Source organism: Macrosteles quadrilineatus, unplaced genomic scaffold (genome assembly GCF_028750875.1).
Source record: "Macrosteles quadrilineatus isolate MER2022 unplaced genomic scaffold, UCM_ALF_1.0 Scaffold_4__1_contigs__length_99947679, whole genome shotgun sequence".
In the NCBI taxonomy this organism is placed as follows: Eukaryota; Metazoa; Arthropoda; class Insecta; order Hemiptera; family Cicadellidae; genus Macrosteles; species Macrosteles quadrilineatus.
In genome coordinates this window covers 82,768,647-82,791,022 of record NW_026542597.1, presented here as the reverse complement: position 1 = coordinate 82,791,022, position 22,376 = coordinate 82,768,647, and the positions used below count along the sequence as shown (strand labels likewise).

General features: G+C 33.3%; 1 protein-coding gene across 4 annotated transcripts in view; it reads right to left on the bottom strand.

Moving 5' to 3' along the window:
- Positions 1-22,376, bottom strand: part of LOC128993384 (sodium-dependent phosphate transporter 1-A) — a 61,642-nt gene that overhangs the window by 9,025 nt on the left and 30,241 nt on the right. For 3 of the 4 annotated variants that reach the window (XM_054417257.1, XM_054417259.1, XM_054417258.1), the window contains exons 3-8: positions 13,790-13,888; positions 9,295-9,438; positions 5,980-6,049; positions 4,998-5,110; positions 4,463-4,582; positions 2,672-2,728 (exon numbers count right to left, since the gene is read on the bottom strand). In XM_054417257.1, the coding sequence (XP_054273232.1) occupies positions 2,672-2,728; positions 4,463-4,582; positions 4,998-5,110; positions 5,980-6,049; positions 9,295-9,438; positions 13,790-13,888 (603 nt within the window). The remainder of the gene's footprint in view (positions 1-2,671; positions 2,729-4,462; positions 4,583-4,997; positions 5,111-5,979; positions 6,050-9,294; positions 9,439-13,789; positions 13,889-22,376) is intronic. The other variant, XM_054417260.1, reaches the window with a different exon arrangement.

The window sequence follows — 22,376 nt, the reverse complement described above, 5'->3', positions numbered from 1 at the left end:
ATATTGATTATTCGATAAGTTATATCGTTTGGTTAGTTAGGTAAGGTTAACCTAACCTAACTAACCAAACAATATATCGAATGAAACAATCAAATAACCAATATTTTAATTCGAAGGAGTGTAGGACGTAAAGTAAAGTGCAGCCAAAAGAAATAGGATGAAACACCAATCCTACCTTTAAAACACCTTTAAAATTTTACGATACAACTAGTTTATAACAATAATAACATATATTACAATGATAAATGAATTAAAACATAAATAAACCTCAAAACCAAGGTTTGACTGAGATCGTTGTTTGTTTACTTTTTCAGAGCAGTGCGCAAACTGACAGCGTTGCCAGCACGGCGGCACAAATTACCCTACATTTCCCTTGAAAATCATGAGCTCTTTTAATCTCTGACTAAACTAAGTACCCGCTTTAAATTAGTCCGTGTGTCCTTAATCCTTGACTCAGAAAGTGAATTTTTAGTACATGACTAATTTTAATCCATGACTAGCCTAGTTCTGGACTTATAAATCCCTGACTCAGAAACCCGCCCTTAATGTTACTGTTTTCCTAGAAGCGGAGCGGAACACCATGTTAATCTCTTTTCCGCTCTCCGCGTTCCTCTCTCCGCTCGCCGATTCCGCTCCTAGGAAAACCCAGCTTTAGTGGGTGTATTGTAAAAACAATGATCCAAAATAAAAAATACATGGCTCCAAAAGTATTATGAAGTTTTATGTTTTATGTACATAATACTGTTCACAAGAAGTGAAAGCTAATATGTAATATTATGTGAATTATCCTAAAATGTATGTTCAAATTCTGTATACAATACTCAAAGCCAAAAACAACAGATACAATGGGGCAAATAGTGATATTAAAATCAGAAAAAGAGGTATGGAAGGTGTGACATTTCTTGTCAAGTGCTGAACTCATAGAACAGCCAAATGGTGTCTTAAACTTGACTCTTAAGCAAATATTCTTCAGTGAATTTATTTGGTGCCTTAGACTTGTGCCTTAGATTTAGGGAAACCCTTGACTCACTTCTTGGTAGTTGGACTAAAAAAATTGAATAACAGCTTAGCATCCTAAGTTTTGCTTTTCATTTTAAACTGAATAAAACATGGAAAATTTGATTAATAAACTCATACGAGCATCTTCTTTTGTGTGCAAATTTAATCAACTTTGAAAAATCTTTGCAAGATATTCTTGCCAACAGACATACATATAATAAACAGTATCAGCAATCTGACACATACTTTCTCCAATAGGGTAAGCGGTGGGAGTAACTATGAACATTTTGTAGGAAAAAATCAGAAAAGTTGCAATAACTTTTGAACCTTAATTGTTACAGTAATGGGGGTTGCATTATTTTGTTTAGAATTATAAGGACCATAACACATAAATTTTAATCAAAATCGGGTTTTTCCTAAATCCGATTTTTTGTAATTTTAATTTTATGGGATTTTTTAATGGGAAAATAACATAAGTTACAATAACTTTTTAACCGTAATTTTTACAGAAATAGGATTTGTCTAATTTTGTTCAGAATTTAAAGGACTTTAACATACTAAATTTTTATCAAAATCGTTCGGTCTATTTTTGAGAAAATCTGATTTTTCCATTATTTTATGGGTTTTTATAGGAAAATTCCCATTAAAAATCAAAATTTCAAAAAAAATGAAAATACTCCTGGAGATATCATGGGTTAGTACTTACATAACTTACATACCAAATTTCTTCAAAATCGGACTGCAGGTGTGGTCTGTAGCTCTGTACACATCCACACACACACACAGACATCACTTTGAAAACCACTTTTTTGGGTTCAGGGGGGCCCAAAATGAATATGTATCCACTCAAAACTTAAACTCGAAAATTTTGCCGAAAACAATACTTTCTCCATATAGGCTACTATGTATAGGGAGGGAAAGTATAAAAATTTAAATGAACAATGTTTTTAAAATAAACCTTAAAACAAAATGACCATTGACAAAACCGACATCTCACCATGAAGATATTGTAACACCTACCTCCCCATGAAAAAATTGCTAAAGGTGTTTGGTCTCCTAATCTATGTCTAGGTTTTTTGACATATTCACAGAATTTTCCTTAAGCCACAGGGAAGTAAAGGTACAGAGGACATTCGCTTACGGGGCAGCCGTGTGCTTTCAGCTCTAGTATGTTATGACAGAAATATACTTGTGGCAAGCAAGGAAGAGTCCGATCAATGAGCTTTGTGTGGAAGTTCCTATAGCACAGGGTCTTTCTCCAGCAAGCGTGTTGTAGTACATGATGGCAGGGACGGTGTTAGACTTTGCCTTAGACACCAGCACCAGCACTACACACCACATAAGGGTACCGTAGAGTGCGTATCCTCTGTTCCTTATTTATCTTTGCTTGAGCGAAATCTCCTACATTTCCACTGACTCTTGAGTAAAAAAAAACCATTATTATCTTCAGTTGCAAATGTTTCCCAGATTCCTGTGATGTTCAACGGGTGCTACAGCCACAAAGAACATACGACCAACAGACATTTTTATTTTCCACCTTTCAACTACAAACTCAACAGACTTCAACTACTTTCACAAAACACATATGGATTATACTTCAAAACCGCCAGACCGCATGACAACAAAAGCAACACCAAAACACGGTTTTCACACTTTCTTCAGTTAATCTTACCTGTTTCGTATCCGAAAGCAAACTGGACGTCAGCTTTAGTAGCTGTTCCCATCATTTCTGTAAACAACCAAGGGGCGACAGCGCCGTCCCAATATTTAGCAAAGACCACTGAATGCCTAAGCTAACTAAATAACTAGCAGCATGCAGTGGGGCGCACAAACATTCGACAAAGCGGTTTGAAATCGCCCCAAAAATTACATTGCAGCCACCATATTTTTTGAAGACATATTAGGACATCAAATAATCTTGTAAATATTTTAAGTTTAAATGTATAAGGTACAATTAATCAATTTCTTTTGAACATGCTAACTATCAATGTTTAAAATGAGGTTGATGCATTTTAAAATTATATCCCGTGGTTTAGTACATGCAAATTAACACACTTTATATGTAAAAAAGTGTTTGAAACAAAAATTATGTACCTGAGAATTTATTATTTTATTGAATTGATACACATATTGAATCATGGAACATGATTAGAAGCCATTAAGTCCAAGATACAAAATCACATAAAACAGAATAAAAAAACCATTAACCACCATTTTAGAAATTAAAATGATGAAAATTAAAACTATAATTCAAAATGTGTATAAAAAGAACTTAATAAGTAACTTTATGTTATAGATTTTTTTTTTTTACACTGCAATGATAAAAAAAACAGTATTATAGCCCAATATGAGGAGTTTTTAAGGTCTGTATGTCTGAAACATATTTTAATATGACAATCTTTGGTTTAGACTTTAGAAGGAGTAAAATTAAACAACTTACTCGGGTACCAATGGGATTTGGTTTGAAGATTTCAATTTTATAAATTTTGTTATACAAACATTTGCAGCATTTAATTCAGTGAAAATCCCATATTATATGTACCCATTAGGAGAATATGTACCTATAGTAATATATTATTCATTGCTACAATTTACTCATTGCAAAATCAATCCTAAAGATTTTATTATGAAAAATAGTATCGTAATTCGTAATCAAATAGTTTTCAGGAAAGAAATCCCTCCCTCAAATAAATCTATGTTCAACATTTAAGTCTGTTCGTTAAATGTTTAAATTTATTACTTAGCAAATTTTACTTTTAGTTAAAACATTTGATTTTGACATTTCACAAAAAACTTTTTTTAATGTTTTATATGTTTTACAAAAAAAATTTAATATTTGTATAAATAAATTTGTTCAGCGAGACTTAAGTGACACTTTAATGACTTCAGTTAGCAATTAGTAGATTCTAGTACAGAGCCAAATATGTAAACAAACATCTATCCATAAGTTGTAAACATCACAATATACAATCATTAAGACAAGGTGTAAAAGGTGAGGAATTCATTTTTCTTCTTTTTCATACAATAGTACTGTGTTTACTGCTGTTATACTGTTATTTAGGTAGTTTGTGAAATTCAATAACACCTTTTAGGGATTATAAATTATGAAAAAAAAAAATAAAATTAGGTTACCGACCTCTTCAGCTCTATAGTAAGAAAGGACAACTGCAGTTTCAAAAGTCCAAGCTTCCATTATCAGGTCGAATCCAAGTAAATAAAACACTTTCTAGAGTGTTAAACCGATTCTATTGAAACGTTGATTGAAGATGATTATGATAGTACTGATAAAACTGCAATAGTCCTGTAGACTCACACATAAGCCGAAGATGGTGGAAACGTATTTTACATCTTTAGAATTAGTTTTCTTGAATTTCCCACTACCAAGTAGATTCCACCAGTCCTAATATGTCTTCCCCAACGAGCCATAGCCGTGTAGACGTACAGAGTTGTCTAGCGTACTCACCGAGAATCTTTGACCTCTGCCACGGCACCAGTACCAGCTGTACGACCAGCGCCGACGTGATACCAAGAACTAGACTGATCACCACCGCCACCCATGTCGGGATGTTGTCCATGTACAGAACTGTGGAAAAACAGGACATTAAATTACAAAAGAGAGAAATACATTAAGTGTTTACATAGGTAAGAACTGTCAACTCTTCTAATTTCTGGAAAGTGTGTGATATTTTATTACTTATTAATTTACTCACTAGTCACTCCCAGGGCAATTACGTAAGTAGCTACTTGGCACCAACAAAAGTATTGTTTTATCGTTATTATACTACTAATAATTGAGATAAGGACTCTGGATGTATTTTAGTCTACAAGTGAAAGATGGCGAAGGATGTAAAATGAAGAGAGACGCAGCTTTAATACTGAATAAGAACAGCTGTTTTTTTTTTATCCATACTCATTTCTTAAAAGCCCATTGATCATAGGTTTACCAAAAGAATCTTATCTTGGTCTTGCATATGTAATTACATGATTGAGCTACTTACGTTCAGGGCCGTCGTGGCAGATAGAGAAGGCATTGATGGCGATGGTCACTCCATAGAAGAGTGGCAGAGAGCGCAGACCGGGGACCAGCGGGGAAGGAGAACGGAGAATAAACCTGTCAACATGATAACCATGAGAGAAAAGTTACAGTTGTGAGTAACTAACTCTACCAAACACTCTTCGTTACTGGATATTGACGATGAATTGAGTTGGTCAGTACTAAATTTGACCAATCAATGCTTTTAAATGTTTTTTTTTTGTTTTTTAAGTAAAGCAATGCTTTTTACTTTACTGTAAACTATGTTGTTTACAAGTAAGGTCTAAGTTCACTTTAAATCACTTTAAAATTCAGGGCTGGAGAACTAATTGTTGCATTAGTCTTAATTATTCTACACAAAACATCTGCAGCAGATAGTTTGGAAAAGGTCCGTCCAGAAAGTAATAGACGTTGGCATCGGAGAAGGGCTAATTGCCATCTTAGCAATGTTAGAGCGTTTCTAAACTCAATAAGCATCCTGTTATGGTAACGTGTACACATCTCTTGTACTTTGTCTAGAGTGGAGAGTTAAAATAAGTGCTGTCATTGCAAATCCCGCAAGTTGTGAGGTGGACTATAAGTGAATATACTTTTGGTGGCAAATTACCACAAGCCAAAAAATGATCGCCTGTGACAAACCTGTTGGTGTAAAATTAAACACTCGATTAAGGAGAGCTAAGTTCAGTTAGTACTATAAAAAAATTAGATACTGACTTTTTCAGGATTGAATTTCCGATCTTCTAACTACTAGACAAGCATTACAACCTATCAAATACTTTCTTAAGTGTGACCATGAAAGCCTTACTTTTAGACACATTAAAATTACAGAGTAAAACATCGCATGACAGCTCCAACACAATTTGGTAGCCTTGTATGAGATAATAGTAGTAAGAATGCTACAAAAGACTTGTTACTGATAAAAATAAGCGACTTGAATTGCTTCTTACCTCCTGATCAGCAGGAACAAAGTGACGGAGACAACACCTGACATCACCGGTGAGATGAACCAAGATGCCACTGAAACAGAGAATTTTGTTACTTAAGATAACTTTTCATAGATGCAGTTTAGCATCTAAAATATTAAATATGCATTAATGATTAATTAAAAGTTCTTTATTAATTAGAAAATTAACATGTTACAAGAAGCGTCTAAAATATGATTGTAAGTTAAATATCTAGTATACTGTGAGGTTATAAATTTTCTTTGTAGTTCTTTAATTGTTTTACGAGTTGAACACCAAGGACTCACATAAACGTTATAGATAACATCTCATTATTTTAATTTCTATATGTTTAGGTTAGTTCAGTTAATTAAGGTAATAAGCTAAAATAAGATCTTGCACAGCTAATTGAGAAACATGAAGAGATTTTCAACAATAAAATAATTAAAGAGCTAAGGGTATGCGTAGTTGAAATTGGAGGAAGAGAAATTGGACGTAAATAAAAAAAATCGCTTATTGCTAAAGAAATAACACTATGTAGAATTCCTTCAAGAAAAAATGCTTAGCATATACCATTTTTAAATCTATAAATCTGTAGGTACAAATGCCATAGTACAAATTGGAAAGATGTCACTTTTTTTAGTTCTTTATGGATATGCTACACTTTTTTGATTATTACTAGTGAATTATTACAAAAATCACTTTTGAGTCCAAACCTCAAACATTATAAAAAAGAGTTTGTTAAATTGTTGACTTTTTATAAATGTATATCTACAAGTTCGTGAAAGACGTTTTTGAGAAAAAAATTCCTTCTAAATATGATGTCATTTTGGCAAAAATTTTACCAATATCAAAGGGTGAAGACCTAACGAAGAACTCTCAATGAGCCATAAAAAACTTATTTCAACCTGCTAGTGTCTACACCAGAATCTAGGAGCGCTGCTGTCACTGGCTGACAGACTAGGCCAGACGTGGAGGCGGTAAGAGGGAGAACTGACGTCACTACACCGTTGCTATCAGCTAATCAAATATACAGGGTGAGTTTCTACTGACCGTGTTAACTTCGCCAGTAGGTTCTACTCACTAAAAGGAACAAAAAAGTTCATATAAACCCATGTCCGATTTTCGACCGTTTGGCTGTAATAGGGGATTTTGTGTTTTCCTTATTTTATTAGACTTTGCTCCACAATTTATGTAATAAAAACTTAACCAATTACTTTAGAGAGTTATAGTTAAAATCATTGGAAAGAATATTAAATCTTCTATAAATCAAAGGTTTCATTCAACAATTATACCATTACATAGTCCACGTTATATCCAAAATAAAGTAAAAATGTCATTAAATTAATTAATTACGATAATTTTCATGAGCACACTTTGATACATAAACCTTCATCTATGCCTTGTTAAAATGCATAAAAAACTTGGCCATTTAATAATCTTTCAAATAATATGCTATTCAATACTATTATTGATATAAACCAGTTAGAAATTACTAATAAACTACAATAAAACACGGTCTACAGATTTTGTTTTGACACAGTTTTTACTGTTAATAATAATTACTGTATTCATCATGTTGGCATACTCTTGATTGGTAAAAGGCTCCATAGTTTAATAAATGTTGAAAAACTCTTAATTGACTTGGAAATATAAAGTTAAAACAGCAAATTACTCAACAAGGTATGTTAAGCAGCTGAGTCATGTAGCTATAGATGACAAATCAATAAAAGCTGACTTAATCAAGCACAAGGTAAAACTAATTATACAGCATTTAAGAATCAAACCCACTACATCTTTGAAAATGTGAAAAACCTTGAGTTTATACATTTTATTAATTCAGATAATTTTAATAAATATTTAAAAGTTAAAATACTGTACAAATCATATCAGATTGTTCAATAAAATACAACATGGAGTATACAGTAATTATTATCAACAGTAAAACTGTGCAAAAACAAAATCTGTAAACCGTGTTTTATTGTACTTTATTAGTAATTTCTCACTGGTTTATATCAATAATAGTATTGAATAGCATATCATTTGAAAGATTATTAAATGACCAAGTTTTTTTATGCATGTCAACATTGCATAAATGCAGGTTTATGTATCAAAGTGGGCTCATGAACATTTTCGTAATTAATTAATTTAATGACATTTTTACTTTATTTTGGATATAACGTGGACTATGTAATGGTATAATTGTTGAATGAAACCTTTTATTTATAGCAAATTTAATATTCTTTCCAATGATTTTAACTATAACTCTCTAAAGTAATGGGTTAAGTTTTTATTACATAAATTGTGGAGCAAAGTCTAATAAAATAAGAAAAACACAAAATCCGCTATTACAGCCAAACGGTTGAAAACCGGACATGGGTTTATAGGACCTTTTTTGTCCCTTTTAGTGAGTAGAACCTACTGGCGAAGTTAACACGGTCAGTAGAAACTCACCCTGTATATACAGGGTGTCCATAAAAAACGTTTCAGGACTTTGGGAAATGAATCCCCATACTAAAAGGAAGAAAAAAGTTTATGGGAAGGTATGTCCGAAAATGCATATTAACCCAGATATCCGCCATTTTGTTTTTTATACAAAAATATTTTTATCTGTGAAGTTTTTTATTCGACGATTATGAAATTTGGTATACATGTTAACATACACAAGACCTATAATAGAAAAAATAATAAAGTTGTTCCGATTGTAAATTTCAAAATGGCGGCCGTTTTAATTTTTCTAACTTAAATAACTCAAAAACGGCTAATTCTACAAAAAAATGCCAAGAATACTTTTTTTTAGCATTTTTAATTCCCTATCAAACGATACCAAGATCAAAAAGATCGGACAAATGATAACTGAAATATAACGTTTTTTGTGTAAAAATAAGGCAAAAATTAAGGGTTCCCCGACTAACTTTGCCTTATTTTTACACAAAAAACGTTATATTTCAGTTATCATTTGTCCGATCTTTTTGATCTTGGTATCGTTTGTTAGGGAATTAAAAATGCTAAAAAAAAGTATTCTTGGCATTTTTTTGTAGAATTAGCCGTTTTTGAGTTATTTAAGTTAGAAAAATTAAAACGGCTGCCATTTTGAAATTTACAATCGGAACAACTTTATTATTTTTTCTATTATAGGTTATAAATGGGGCAAAGCCCGCGGGTACAGCTAGTCATATATACAAGTGAAATAAACACAATCACAGCAACAGCAGAGCTCCTAGATCATAGAGTAGACATGCAAATTCGAACGCAACATTTTTATTGGCTCAGTGAGATTTCCGAGTTAGGTTTTTTTCTGTAAAACTTATGCAAACATACCAATAGTGGCCAGAGTGGACCATGAGAGCCCCCGAGTGCCTCGGCAGACGAGCGAGAAGCCGACAGTAGCGCCAACTATGGAGTGCGTCCCCGAGATTGGCAGCTTGAAGAAGGTCGCCAGGATCAGCCAAATACCACTTCCCGCTGAAACGAAATAGGAATGTTAAGTAAAACAACAGATATACGTTGTTTCACTGAACGTATTTTGAGTGCCAACACTTCTTACTACCTGCATATATGCGTTTCCAGTTATACAGCAAATGACTTCACTATCGAGGTTTTTATAGTACATCATTCAGTATGGATCTGGCAGTGATGAATAGTTTTGGATTGAACTTAATTGTATTGAATTTTAGCCTCCTGATCACATTTAAATACTATAAATTGGTGTATAACCTGCATCTATGCTTCAGTTTTGTGGTATGGAAACTAGTTTAGCCTCACATGCAAGTCATCTTTAATGTTTGTGTTTTGTGTCCGTGTGTGTGTCTTTATTAATTGACAACCTTCTAATGAAGCAAGAAGACATCCTACTGGCCTGAGGATGACTCACATGCGAGTCTTATTGTTCCCTTATCGCAACGCATCAGATCACATAGAGTCAGGAATTTACACCATTTTATAGTAGTTTGCATCGAGTTCTTTATTCAGGACCATCTATTAAATCTGAACCATCAAGAACTGCTGGGTCCAGTTTATAACCATCATGCAGCTGACTTTTCTCAGGATCAAATAAGCAATGTTCAGATGACTGTGAACACCATATCCACTCAGTTGACAAGCCATAGAATTAGGATTGCCTGTACGGAGGGCAAGGCTCCCAACAACACCGAGAGTCACATCACTACATGCTGGTGTTATTAAATTAATACCAGAGGAAAACATTCCATGGTACACTTAAGTGGTGTCTAGCACTTGTCCTTGGTGTCTAGGGAAAAGTATGACACCACCCCCTTGCCCTCATTTACTACAAAACTCACCGTGGGGAAAGACCCTGTGCGATAGGAATTTCCACACAGTGCAACTGTATTTTCACATTTACTGGAACCTTTTGTTCTCTGTATTGGACTTATACTCTTTTATTTCAGAATTTTTGTTCTCTGTTGAGGATGTTTTTGAAGAGAAATGGAATTCAGGGAGAAGCTAGCTCACCTAAAGAATAATTTTCAAGGGGCTAAGAGATACACAATAAAAGGTTACAAACTATAACACAATATTTCGTCCATATATTTTACCTCTTCAGAGAGTAGATAAACAGAGCATTTTCCTTTATATCGAAGCACTTTTCCCTTTGAAGGAGCATTTCTCTCTCGTTTTAGAGAATTTCCCTGGTCTCCAAGCCAGATTAATTAATTTCACAACAAAACATTACTTCAAAAGTTTTTATAAACACATCTGTTTATTGATGAACCAGTTAAGTGGCAATATTTTCTCATCTCTTACCTATTTTATACTTTACAGATTTGAGTCACTAAATTTTAACCAGTTTTCCATGTTTTTTGTATCGAGTAGGAATTGTGTATCCTAGTTTTGAAATCTTTATATCATAACAAGTAAACTGACTTGTGAAGAACGTTTTTTTTATCTATAGTGACTGCTTTAAATACTTACACCCAAGACTGTTGACCTGTAGGTCTAATTATTTGTCAGTCAGAATGAAATAAATTTGGTTAAATGTTGTGATAGAATTATCATTTACATCTAGATTTCTAGAGTAATAAAGTAGATAAAGGGTCTTCATAAATTGTATCGCATAAATTGTTGAGCTCATCTGTACATCGGATTAGATGACCATAGCTCAAACAAACTACGCTGTATGCTGATTACCCAAAGCAGGGAACTTGATGTTTACTGCATTAAATAATTTGGGATGCAGCTGCTTTGTTGATATGGAGAGGACGCTAAACAAACCATATCTCGGTGACAGTAACGAGTGTTTATATTGTTGTAGTCAGGTAATGTTTATCGTAGTCAAGGCGACCTTTGTTGTCGTAGGTTCTTCTCTCTCCCTCTCTCCCTGCCTTCCTTGTCCTGATTGCATAAACAGGTTGGAAGATTAAGTGCAAATTTGCTTTTGAAGTAAATCAATTTTGTGTCCAATACAGCAGTGATTTTTTTAAACATTACATTTTTTTATCTGCTAAACCTACTTATTATGTTTGCCATGAAGTACAGTAGGACTTAATGTTTCTTGACAGGATTATCTTTTTAAGTTAAGGAGCTATGAAACAACAACATTATAATAAAAAGCCAATCCAATTATCTTTTTTTTCACCCATACTTGACTGACTTAAAAGTTTTAAGGTAAGGACTTGTTTCATCAATGGTAGTTATATATTGTGTCAATTAGAGTGGTAAGCGCAGGTTGTGCATGTGCACAAGAACCATTTCTTACTAACACAATAATTTCAGTTGGATTAATCATAGAGAAGTAAAATATAGAGGAAACTAGCATATGGGATGACCGTGCTATGGACCTCGTGGGATGAGCTCTGGTATGTTATGCCGGAAATATACTTGTACAGCGAGCACTGTGTGGAAATTCCTATCACACAGGGTCTTTCTCCACAGTGAGTTTTGTAGTAAATGAGTGCAAGGGGGTATCATACTTTTCCCTAGACACCAAGGACTAGTGCTAGACACCACTTAAGTGTACCATGGAATGTTTTCCTCTGTTATTAATTCAATAACACCATCTAGTTGTGGGACTCTCGGTATTGTTGGGAGCCTTGCCCTATCCCTCCGTACAGGCAATCCTAATTCTATAGCTGAAGAACTGAGTGGATATGGTGTTCGCAGTCATCTAAACGTTGCTTTGATCCTGAGAAAAGTCAGCTGCATGATGGTTATAAACCGGACCCAGCTGTTCTTGATGGTTCAGATTTAATAGATAGTCCTGAATAAAGAACTCGATGCGAACTACTATAAAATGGTGTAAATACCTGAATCTAACGAATACTGAATAAGATGTATTTTAAGGAGTAGGGGAAAAATTCTATTAGCGAGGTATTCTTAATAAAGGGGTTTCTTTTATCTAGGTTTAATATGCCGTTATCCGTCTTATAGAGGTTTCTTACTGCACAGGCACGTGCCAAACAATGACTAGGAAGGAAGAGGTATGGGTGGGGGTTTCATGTTGAGACAAGCTTCCATTAGTTTTGAAAACTACATACTATGAAGGTTACAATCATGAGAAATTTGTCTTATAGAGGTCGCATTCCTCTTGTAGAGGTTTTGTACTAAGAATATTTGTTGTATAAAATTTAATCAGTCCTAGCGCACGTCAAAAAAAATTTGTCTTATTATTTGTTTTTAACCCAATTACTACGTTGTAAAAAGGTGTTTTTAGCATTGACCTTTATGAAAGTTTCAATTGAATTTTAAAAAATTGTCTCATCGAGGAATTGGTTTTACCGAGGTTCGTATTAACGAGGTTCACTGTATTACAATGAAAGGGATAAGATTCAAAACCCCAACCATTTGGGTAGCTGAGTGCTGTAGTGCTTGCCTAGAGATCAGAAAGTCACCAATACAATCTTACAAAAGGCAACGTTTTGATGGGTCACAACTGGACCCAGTAACCCAGCATTGGGATTTTAATCAACTTTCCTCGATAAATAACCAGCTGATCTTAGTCAGTAACAAAGCTGTTGTTTACTTCATTCATTACTCATCCTTCACTCATATTTACTTAATAACAAGCACACAATTTTTTCGGTGTCGTAATCTAATTTAATCTTTGTACATCGCCTGATAGGCATCAAATGTGACCACGATAAATGACCTGATAGGACCTGATTAACGTGTTCTGACTACACACCTTCCATTTATGTAGCGAGCTTTCAGAACAGCCATCCCAACAATTAATCGCTGTGCAATTACTTTGATACTATTAACACCTAGTGGTGCGGGAAGCAAGCTGGTCTAGTAGTAGAGCATGGGACTTGCACGTAATAAGTCGTTTATTGCCACAAAAATGTTAACTTTATTCTGGTTCTCCCAGATGAAAAAGGAGACATTGTCAATTATACACATTAAAAAATTATTATATAAATAAACTAGCAACAAAAATTGGCTTTACATTTTTCATTAAATCATAAAAAGTCTTCCCAGTTGTTGTTAAAAACCTCTCTTAATTAAAATGTTCTTTAATTCATAAACGTACTCTTTTTGTTTTTACTAAACTTCAGTCCACCAGGTGTCGGATTCGAACCGCGTGAATCAAAAATGGATTCTTATTTTATGTGGTAATTCTGTGATTCTATGGACCAAGCCTGAAGTGATATGAAAATAGTTCAGCCAAGCATCTTAAAGTGTGAATATGGAGGAAAAGGTTATGTGACTCTCAGTTTTTGGGAGCCTCTTCAATCCCTACACTCAATCCTAACTGACACAATCTTTACCATCTACTTTAATGCTTGGGTAGACCTCTGCACATGGCCATTTTTGTGTACTATCGATATACTTATACCCAAATGTGAGGTAGGATACCTACCCAGGGAGGAGAGTAGACCGATCATGAACTCTTCTTCTGCGCCTTCGTACAGAGAGACTTGCAAGATGCCTTTTCTCATTGTATCGGACACCTTATAGCCTGAAACATAAACAAATAATTAAAATGAAATTATCACTGCATAAATTTATCATAATTATTATAGTGTGTTACCGTACTAACATCATTGCAACATCTTCCAACATTCTGGCTAGAAGTACTGTTAGTGTTGAATCTATTCTGATAAATGAACGCTGGATATAATTTGCTTTTTTGTTCAATTGCAATGTTAATTCTATTGATGATTAGGACATTTGAGGGTGGATTACGTTTGACATTCAATTGTATGCATTTTTAGGTAGTAGATCTCTCGTAAGAACTATTTTGCAATGAAAACAGAGTCAGCGTTTGCCAGTAACATTACTTTTGAATGTGTATGTTTAACATTAAAATGAAACCCTTGGCAAATAGATGATCATAATTTTAATATATAATAATGTTTGACAGAATTTACAGGAATTATTTTTGAACACCACAGAAGCCAAAACGCAACCGTTCACTTATGTTCAAGATTTCACAAGGGAGTCGCAAACAAGCTCAAAAAGCTGGAGTAGTCCCAAATACTATAAATTTTACTCAAGGAAAATACCATGCCAAAAGTCTACTTTAGCGATTCCATATTGTTTGAACTGGAAAATTCCATTTACCAAATTCAATTGCCACCTTGCACACATATTCATAAAAAAAACCAATCATGAGATGAACACAGTTTAATTATTTCTTTTAAACTGAATTCATGAACCGGCTACTATTATTGAGTTGTGCTGGAAAGCAATCGTTGCATTATAAATTAGTTGCAAATTTTAACGCGTTATCAAAATCAGTAAAATCACCTTGATCAAATTAGTACCCAGTAACCCTACTTATTGTTTTGACAGGGCTTGACTAAAAGTGGCATTACTGCCATGAAGAAAATGGAATAGGTGTTGCAGTGATTTATGTAATAAACAGCTGATTTTCTTAGCTATGCTACAGCCAAAGTATGCTATGGTAAAATTAATATTTTCTTTACCACCAATACGTTTTCTTATCATGCCCAGATGAAAGGAAGACTTGTTGTCACCTATTTTATTATTGGGCGAGCGAGCTGATCTACTGGTTGAGCGCAGGGCTTCGGTGCCCAAGGTCCTGGGTTCAAATCCCGCCAATCACCAACCAATTTTATCTATGTGATAATGCCGTAACCCATTAGAACTAGCCTGAAGTAATGTGTAAAGCAGTTCCGGGCTTGAACTAGCGTCCTGGGATGAGAAGGCGTGACATACAAAATTTTTTTATGCTATCAACTATTATAGTATGAAAAATAGAGGAGAATTACTCCTCGTTGCACTTTATGAGTGCTCAACCAATTATGTGTTCTTTGAATAGAATCTGAATACAGGTGGACTATATGTATAGAATTGATGTCTACTTCAGCTTTTTAACTGAATCATGGAATACAGTACAATAAGGCCCCCAGTACATCTACAATAATTATAAAATAGTCAATTTATTTACAAAACTGTCCATACAATTTATTATTTGATGTAATGTATATTTGAATGTAAAAATGGTTTTACCGTTGAAAGAATAAATAGATAAATGTAAAAGATTCTATGAGTAAAAATCCAGATTTTGGACGTAGAGAATAGAGAACAGTAAATAATTTATAGCATCAGTACAATAATTCTAGAAATAAAGTATTGGTACAGTGCCATGATTCCTAGTAAATTATAGTATTTAGTACCATAATTTCTACGAATCAAGCATCATGTATTGGTGCAAAAACCAGTTAATTTACAATGATATATAAATAATTGTATGTTTATACAGGGTGTCCCGGAACTCTCTACCAATATTTTTGGGCATTGATCCTGGGTAAGAAACGTACCTAAATATCATATTTAAATTCTCCGGAAGTCCTTAGTTACTCACACAGCCGCCATTTTGTTTTTTTCAGTTATTAATTTTTTTCTAAAGAATGGTTAAACATACGAAATGGAAACTTTGCACAAACACTTATGACAACTAGACAAAGCTACAAAAAAATTATGACGATTTTTCAAATTCATAAAACAAAATGGCGGCCATTTAAAATTTTCTTTCTTAAATAACTCAAAAACCATTGATTTTACAAAAATTTTAAATGGCCACCATTTTGTTTTATGAATTTGAATAATCGTGATAATTTTTTGGTAGCTTTGTTTAGTTGTCATAAATGTTTGTGCAAAGTTTCCATTTCGTATGTTTAACCATTCTTTAGAAAAAAATTAATAACTGAAAAAAACAAAATGGCGGCTGTGTGAGTAACTAAGGACTTCCGGACAGTTTAAATATGATATTTAGTTATGTTTCTTACCCAGGAGCAATGCCCTAAAATATTGGTAGAGAGTTCCGGGACACCCTGTATATTGTTTATAGCCTATATAATAATTTTGTGTTCATGTTCAAATAATCTACTTAAAATAATCAACTGGATCTTGTGTTCATTTTAAGTGATATTTTTGTAGGTCTTTAAAGTAGGTACAGCATACCTATAACTAAAAACACTATTATGTAGTATTTTTTTACCCATAAAATATCCAAGATGATTGATATTACTGTAGTTACTCTATGATTTAAATTATCCAAATAAAGTGCAGAGAGTAACCCAGCAGAGCATTATAATGGAGGTAAGTAGGGTAGCAACCCTATAAATTGGGTTAAACACAAGAGGAAGGGTGTGCAGAGATACATGTGTTGCATAACGTTGTACCCTCATGACTTCCTAGACATATAACATGGCTTCGTATAGCAAACAATACAAATACAAACAATTACTGGTAGAATTAAACTTTAAAAAAATGTTTTTTGAAAAACTCAAGGTTGAGAGATTTACAAAATTGTGTATGCCAATTTTTCTTTTAAGTCATAGCAAAAATCCCATAGAAAAAATCTTGGGGATGATTTTGTTATGGAAAGTATAACAAAATCATTACAGAACATTTTTGAAGGATATTAGAAAGCTTAAGGTATTTTTAAACAGAGAAATGCAGGTATAGTGTTGTGAGCAGATGAGGAGGCACCAATAATCAATGACACGGTAGGGTGTCCCCCCCCCTACTACCAGACCTTAGCTAGACGCGGACGTTGACCTAATGCTTAACATGCTTGTTGTTAAATTCAGAAAAATATTTAAGATCGATATGGAGTAAATTTTAATACATTTAAATATTTCTTTAATTAACTCAAAGGGTGGGAATCCAATTAGGCTCTAAATCATTTACTTAATTGGTCTGTAATTAATTTAATTGATGCAGTTAATTAGCTTTCATATCATAATTTACTGTTACTGATGATAGTTTGTTGCAGCTACTTGGTGGTGAATACAGTAAATCCAAGTTCGACCGGAATAAATAGGGGGGGGGGGGGGGGTAATGGCCCGTTCCGGGTAACCTATTCTTCGGGTAATTAGTGAGTAGAATTTAAAGGAAATTTCTATTGAAAAAAACTACAGAAGTAGTTTATCACGTCACTTAAATTGCTATAATTTATAAACTACAACTGTAAAAACAAAATCGTTTTCCTAAAATTCAGTAGTTAGGCCTAACGTTTAATTTGTACTAGGATCGTTTTAACTTGAGTCACAGTGGACAGTTTATTCCTGTTGATTTTAATAATTTAGGTTTATTTCGGTTTCTGTTTAACGGGGTGCTACTTTGTTCTTGACGTTTTACTAAGCAATAATAATTTATTAAACAGCCTTATATACTGTCATCATTTAAAAATATTTAAATTATGTAAACAATCAGCTCTTCACAATTAATTGTGTAAATATAGCAAACAATATTTTATGTATACAGTGAACCTCGATTAAAGTTTTTTTTTTTTTTATTTATTCCTACTGTCCGTCACCTCAAAAAAATGTAATCCCTGTATTTTGTTTCGTCAATTTTAATGTAGTTTTTTTTACCATACAATATACTGTACGTAAACCCAAAATCATACAGTTCTGTATGTAAAATTCTCCTGTTTTGATTAAAGTTTGGTAGGTAGTAAGCTACCTGTACTCTTTTTATAATGTCAACATGTAGCTTATGTCAGAAATATACTCCTCGAAATTATTTATTTCTTTGAAACTTTGATAGTAAAACATGAAGAATCTATTTTCTCTTGAGAGTGTACACTGTATACAGTGCAATGAACACAATCTACTGCGAGTAACTATAAATATGAAAGTATCCTGGGCCATACACGTGTACTACAGCTTTGCAAGTTTCATCTGTGAATTTTTAAAACTTCTTCCTAACTCATTTCTGCTTATACCGAGGTAATGTTATTAATTAAATAGGACCTACTTAAGTAAGTATTCATTAGATACAAATTTATAGCAACTTTTTTTACTTTTAATATTTATTGATTTAAACCGTTTTGATAAACATGTTTGAAAGTTGTGTTCTAATTTAATTAGGTAATTTTAATCGGTATGATACTGTATTGAATTTTTTATCTAAAATTCCTTCGTTTTTTCCAGTTTCAAAAATAATTAGAAGAAACAGAAATACGTCTAAATACCTTAGCTGCTTTATGCATGTGTCTAGCTTTGAAATATATCTTCAGAAGTATTGTCCCAATAGACCAAAATTATATTTATATGATACAAAAACCCGTCCAGAATTATTCATGGAAGAAAATTTTTAAATAAAGGAGGAAAAATATATTCTATTTGAAAATTAAATTCGGGAGATGTACCTATGGACCAATCTTTAATTACGGACATTGGAGAAGAAGACGAAAGAGTAAACTTAACAGAAAATTGAGTGTGAATTTAAATGTGGGATTCGAAAGTGTTTTATGGATTTTCTTATTTAGAAGAAAATATAACAACAGTTTATACGAGTGTAGCAACTATATGCGTATCCCTTACAGTTGTACAAAATTATTACTTTAATCCTATCTATCTCTTCTTTCCGCTAAGGTTTATTGTCTCCTACTTATTCTCTGAAGAAGTCCTACATCAGAACGAAATATCAAATGTTTGGTGTTCTTTTGTTGCGTATCGATTAGCCTTTGGCTGTATTAGTTTTCAAAAATCCCTTAGTGTTAATCATAGTAACTCCAGGATTAACTTAAACCAGCTACCCATACGCCAAGCTGCTTCCACGAAAAGACCCACAAAAAATAGAGGCGCAATACCAATGAGGTAATCCTAAAATGTGTTAACCGTTACAACAATACAATTGATCTTGTTTGAATAAACGACAATTTACAAGTTACAATGGGTTTGCCGAACAACGCCCCTTTACAGCCTTGCTTTTGTTATTTCGGCTTCCCATGTGACTGAAAAGACCAGAAACCTTTCAAACTCCGCTGGGCGAAATGATTCAATAGAAATCGCAAAATGGGAGATTATATCAACTGTTTTGCTTGCATAGACATTTACAATTTGTGGATTCGGAGAAAATCTGTATACATCAATTTATAAGTTTTCTTACATTTTAGGGTCATTCAAATCCCTAAAGGTTGCACTATTTTCTCTGTGACCCAAAATTTTACCTTTCTGCGTAACTAAGCAGTTAATTTATATACGTCCTGATTATTTGTTGTATTTTTAACTGTAAAAATAAACCACTTTGTCATGTCTTTGTAGTATTCAACTTCCACGATCGTGAACGAAATTTCATCCAACCTGTTTCCTAAATGGAACTATATTGTCTTCTTGATTGGATCCTGTTGTGTAAAGATAGCACGTGCAAGTTGCGCCTTTGTTATGTTTGATTAAAACTGGTGTTTATAGAAACTACTTTTCCATCTCATTTTACATTATACTGTATGTATAATCAATAAACCTGCAGACTAAGCAAATTTAAATTTTCATGATTGGATGTCCACTAAAATATAGCTTATGTTTAATAATGTCAGATTTATTTACTATCTAAATAACATTACGTTATTAAAGAAGAGAACGTAGGTTTTGCTTACTTAGACTCCTTTAAAATAACGTAAAAACTTAAGATTAACACTTTTCATTTAATTGTTTACGTAACCGTTAAGTATACAATAACGCTTCTTTATTTGTTTTTAAGCTGTCTAAAATTTTTTGGAAATAAATTGCAAAATATTGTGCTTTGAGGGTCAAAATAGGAAACCCTAATTTTTACCCCATAAACCCCTCATAAGACCTTTAATCTAATACCAAAATTAATCAAAACGGGTTGATTTTTTACTTGTGTTATCAAGATAACGGACACATACATACATTATATTTATAAATTTGAACGGATGTTGTTTTTGGCCTATGGGGACCTCAAATCGAAAAAATACTGGTCCTGGGTCTAGGTCTTACTATGAAACCTACGGTAATAGCTTATTCCCTTTATGGGAAGTTCACTAAAACACAACTAATATAATTTTATACATTCAAAATATAGGTATAACCTGCGAATTGAATTGCCATGTAAAAATTTACAACAGTCTTAACTATCATAGAAAAAACACACTTTTAGAATGTTAGCAATACATCAAGTGTAAGTTAAGAAACATTGGTTATTGCTTTTCAACTCAAGTAAAAGATTGGTTACTGCTCTTGTTCGAGATGGACAAGTTGGCTGACCGACAAAAATAATCTTGTCGAATAACTTGACGCGCAATCTATAAATGGATCTCAATGGGGAATGACACGACACGAGTGCTGTGACGTCAGGCTTACGTAAAGAATTACTTAAACTGTTGCCATTTTGTTGTAAAGTTGTAAAAATATTTTCTAAGTTTTAGCTTGTAGAATCGACGAAAATAATAGTAATTTTCTCTATCATTTTAGTTTGTAACACAATGGTTTCGCGTAATTTTTTGAATTTTTGACGGTTTGTTAACATTGGTTGTACCATCTCCAGATGCCTCCGAATATTTTTTATAAAGTCCAGTTTTCCTCATTAATTATTTTTCGAGTCAAGATACATTTTATACAGGGTGTCCGTTAGTAAACAGATGAATTCAGGGAAATAGTAGTATGGTATCATAAATCGTAATTTAGTAGAGAGAAAACCAAGAATGGCCTTTTTCAAAACCATTTCGTTAACTAGATAGAAAGGCGTATTTCTGATGAATTATTAGGTCAATTAATTTACAAGGCGACATGGAGCAATTCAGCCATAGAGTAATGAGAAAGGTGCATTATTGATGAATTAGTAGGTCAATAAATTTACAAGTCGACATAGAGTAATTCGGACATAGAGTAATTCAAGCATAGATTAATGAAAAAAGTGCATTGCTAGTGAATTAGTAGGCCAATAAAGTTACAAGTCAACGTAGAGTAATTTGGGCATAGAGTAATGAGAAAGGTGCATTACTGATGAATTAGTAGGTCAATAAAGTTACAAGCCGACATAGAGTAATTCGGCCATAGAGTAATGAGAAAGGTGCATTACTGATGAATTAGTAGGTCAATAGTTACAAGCCGACATAGAGTAATTCGGCCATAGAGTAATGAGAAAGGTGCATTACTGATGAATTAGTAGGTCAATAAAGTTACAAGCCGACATAGAGTAATTTGGGCATAAAGTAATGAGAAAGGTGCATTGCTGGTGAATTAGTAGGTCAATAAAGTTACAAGCCGACATCGAGTAATTCATGCATAGAGTAATAAGGAAGGTGCATTGCTGGTGAATTAGTAGGTCAATAAATTTACAAACCGACATCGAGTAATTCATGCATAGAGTAATAAGGAAGGTGCATTGCTGGTGAATTAGTAGGTCAATAAAGTTACAAGCTGACATCGAGTAATTCATGCATAGAGGAATGAGGAAGGTGCATTGCTGGTGAATTAGTAGGTCAATAAAGTTACAAGCCGACATAGAGTAATTCAAGCATAGAGTAATAAGAAAGGTGCATTGCTGATGAATTAGTAGGTCAATAAATTTACAAGCCGAGATGAGAAAGGTGCATTGCTGATGAATTTGTAGGCCAATAAAATTACAAGAGTGATTCGGACATAGAGTAATTCAAGCATAGATTAATGAAAAAAGTGCATTGCTGATGAATTAGTAGGTCAATAAAGTTACAAGCCGACATAGAGTAATTCGGGCATAAAGTAATGACATCAATCTTCTCGTGTACTAATCGTTTATTTACGTCTCTCTATTAATAGACATGAGTATGAGTCGGCGCGACGAGGCTGGGGAATTTCTTTAGACGTGCATTCATTTTCGGACTACGACTATGGACTAATTCACTTTTCAGAATCTTCCGATATTCTAATCTTAGCCTTAAAATTAATCATTCCTTGAGTAGTGATTTAAATCATAGAGCCCACTGACATAATTGGTGTTGAAAATTTAAACAAACTATCAACTAAATCAAAAATATACTTTCCATTACATAATTATAATTTCCTGATTTTGCTGAAGAAAATAGTCCCGATTTACAAAAGTAGGCTATTATCGTATCGTTATTTATATTTTTGCGTGTATCATCGTGTAATATTGTACATTTCATTACAAATACACACCTTTCTGGACATTTAGACAAATTGGTGTAAGCAAGAATTTCAATAATAATTAATACTAGGGGGCGG